Source organism: Plectropomus leopardus, unplaced genomic scaffold, assembly GCF_008729295.1.
Source record: "Plectropomus leopardus isolate mb unplaced genomic scaffold, YSFRI_Pleo_2.0 unplaced_scaffold22403, whole genome shotgun sequence".
In the NCBI taxonomy this organism is placed as follows: Eukaryota; Metazoa; Chordata; class Actinopteri; order Perciformes; family Serranidae; genus Plectropomus; species Plectropomus leopardus.
In genome coordinates, this window is record NW_024624275.1 from 1 (window position 1) to 2579 (window position 2579).

At 47.0% G+C, this 2579-nt stretch overlaps 1 protein-coding gene across 1 annotated transcript; it reads left to right on the top strand.

The window, feature by feature from the left end:
• Positions 1–1946: 1946 nt before the first annotated feature.
• LOC121965928 (insulin-like growth factor-binding protein 7) lies at positions 1947–2487 on the top strand (the record flags this gene model as incomplete). The annotated part of the gene is made up of 1 exon (XM_042516037.1): positions 1947–2487. A coding segment is annotated over exon 1 (430 nt), but the record flags the coding sequence as incomplete, so codon positions are not given.
• Positions 2488–2579: the final 92 nt, after the last annotated feature.

Consider the following 2579-nt stretch of genomic DNA (forward strand, 5'->3'; position numbering starts at 1 on the left):
TTGAGACAACAAAGACACAGTGACCACAAAGACACTTAAAACCACCATAAAGACACTCACAGTGACCACAGAGACTGAAAACTAGAGATGCGCGATAATTGTCGGCCCGATAATGAGATTTATGACGTCATACTGATAATCCGATTACAAAGTGTTTGGCCGATAAACAGCACCGATAATAATAAGCGTAAATTGCTGTAATTTCGCCCGTGTTGCCATGGTTTCACTCCTCCAGAACTACACACACTGCATTATGCTGCGTGTCAAACTGCTGCTGCTCGATCAGTCCACAACATGTCATCAGTCAGCAGGGTTTAACCCTTTCTTTCTTTCTCTTTTTTTAACTCTTTCCCCGCCATTGATGAGATTTTCTGTCAATCTGTGTTTCCACTGTAGTGTGGGGACACTGTTACCGATGTTATACAATAAAACAACATTTCCACCCAAAAACAAACCAACAAGACGATCTAAGGTCCCAGGGTGACGGAGGAGAGGACTACTAAGGTACCGACTTTATCGCTATTTAGCAGCTTTTCGGAGACGCTCAGCGGCGCTGTTTTAAAAAAACGCAACGGGAGAAACATTTAGCGACTTATTTAAATCATCAGTGAACAAGGAGGAAATATACAGTCCAGGGCCCTTATAGGAAATATAGGAGGCCGCTGAGAGCGCCACACGCTGGAGGGGCGCCGCTGGTCGTGCTCAAAAAAACCCAAAACCCTGATAATAGTTTATTGTCCTGTTAGCGCTCTTTCTTCATGTTCTGCCCTGAAAATAACAATAATAATAATACTTAGGGTCTGTTCTGTAGCTGTGACCTGTCCTGACATTTTGGGGAATGTTCCTCTCTCTAGATCCACTATAACTACAACTGAATATTATTTTCGACATTATTTTTGTACAATTCAAGTTAACATAAGAAGATGAGAGGGGAAAAAACCCTAAAATATATAAATGAAACAGATTTTGCTCTTGAAAGACTTTCTTTTACAAAAATGCAATTTTCCAACTTTTTGTCTGAAATGTTGTTTTTGGACGAATTTGGACTATTTGAAAATTATTATAGTGCATCACTGTTCAAAATCACCACAAAAACACTCACAGTGACCACAAAGAGACTTAAAACCACCTGAGGGACTCCTGGAGGTCACAGAACCACATCATCTACAAACAGATTAACTCTTGACTTGAATCGCTAACAGAAGCTGAGATCAGAGTCAAACCACCTCGTCCTCTCACGGGCATCGATCACTGTGTGATTTTTCAAAATGGGATCTGAGAGACGTTTCATCTAGCAGGCTCAACATCTGGATCTTACTCTCAGTCCAAATCCTGAAGAGTGAAATTAGTTTTGACGTTGACGACCTAAAACCAGCAGCAGATTCAGGCGAGGGAAATATCAGACAAACATGGATCAGCAGCTTCACGAAGAAAACCCGGTCCAGACTGGAGGAGTCGCCGAGATCAGCTGTTATTCTCTCACCCCCCAAATTTGGGGCCTCTGACTGTTTCTGTCCCTGAGATGTAGCAGTCAGACGGCGTCTGCCGGAAGTTTCAACCCTGTGATTCAGAGCCCGCCGGGACGTCCTGAATTCATCCGGCTGAACTGAACCAAACAGTCTGAACAATAACAGGAAGAGTCGCTGTGACCTCTGACTCAGGAGCATTTCCTGTTTTTATTTTATAAAAATAACAAACTGTGAGTTTGATTTTCACATAAAACAGGTTTTAAAAGCTTTGTGGAGTTTTTTTTTTTGTTTATTTTCTACTCAACCGATGTTTGTTGATTTTGTGTTTTCTATTTGCAGTCTGAAAAAAGTTTTATTTAACATTATTATTATAATTATTATCGTTATTATGGGTGTAGTCGTTGAACAGTGTGTGGCGGCTGACAGCAGCTCTGGGATCAGTCTGCTGTGTGAGGCGGAGTCAGCAGCAGCAGCTCTGAGTGATCAGGTCTCAGAGTCTCACAGTCTCAGTCAGGGTTCAGATCAGCGCTCAGTCTCACAGTCTCAGTCCGGATTCAGGCGCGTCACGATTCATATCAGACCTCCGTCATGAAGTCTGCCTCCGTCTTTCTGTCTCTGGTTCCGGTTCTGCTCCTCCTCTCGGACCGGGTCTCTGCGGGTCCGGGCTGCGGACCGTGTGACCCGGCTCAGTGCGCTCCTCTCCCGGCGGACGGCTGTCCCGCCGGTTCTCAGCTGGACTCCTGCGGCTGCTGCTCGGTGTGCGCCGCTGCGGAAGGAGAGCTGTGCGGCGGCCGCCGCGCGGCAGCGCGCCGCTGCGGCCCCGGACTGGAATGCATCAAAAGCAATGAGGACAAGAAGAGCAAGCTGGGCGTGTGCGCGTGCAAGACCAACTACGAGGTCTGCGGCACCGACGGGGTCACGTACCGGAGCGGCTGCGCACTGAAGAGCGCCAACCTGAAGGCCGAGAGGGAGGGCAAAGAGCCAATCAGCATCCAGAACAAGGGCCGCTGCGCCTCAGGTGAGATGTGAGCCTCAGGTGAGACTGTGAGCCTCAGGTGAGATCTGAGTCTCAGGTGAGACTGTGAGCCTCAGGTGAGATCTGAGCCTCAG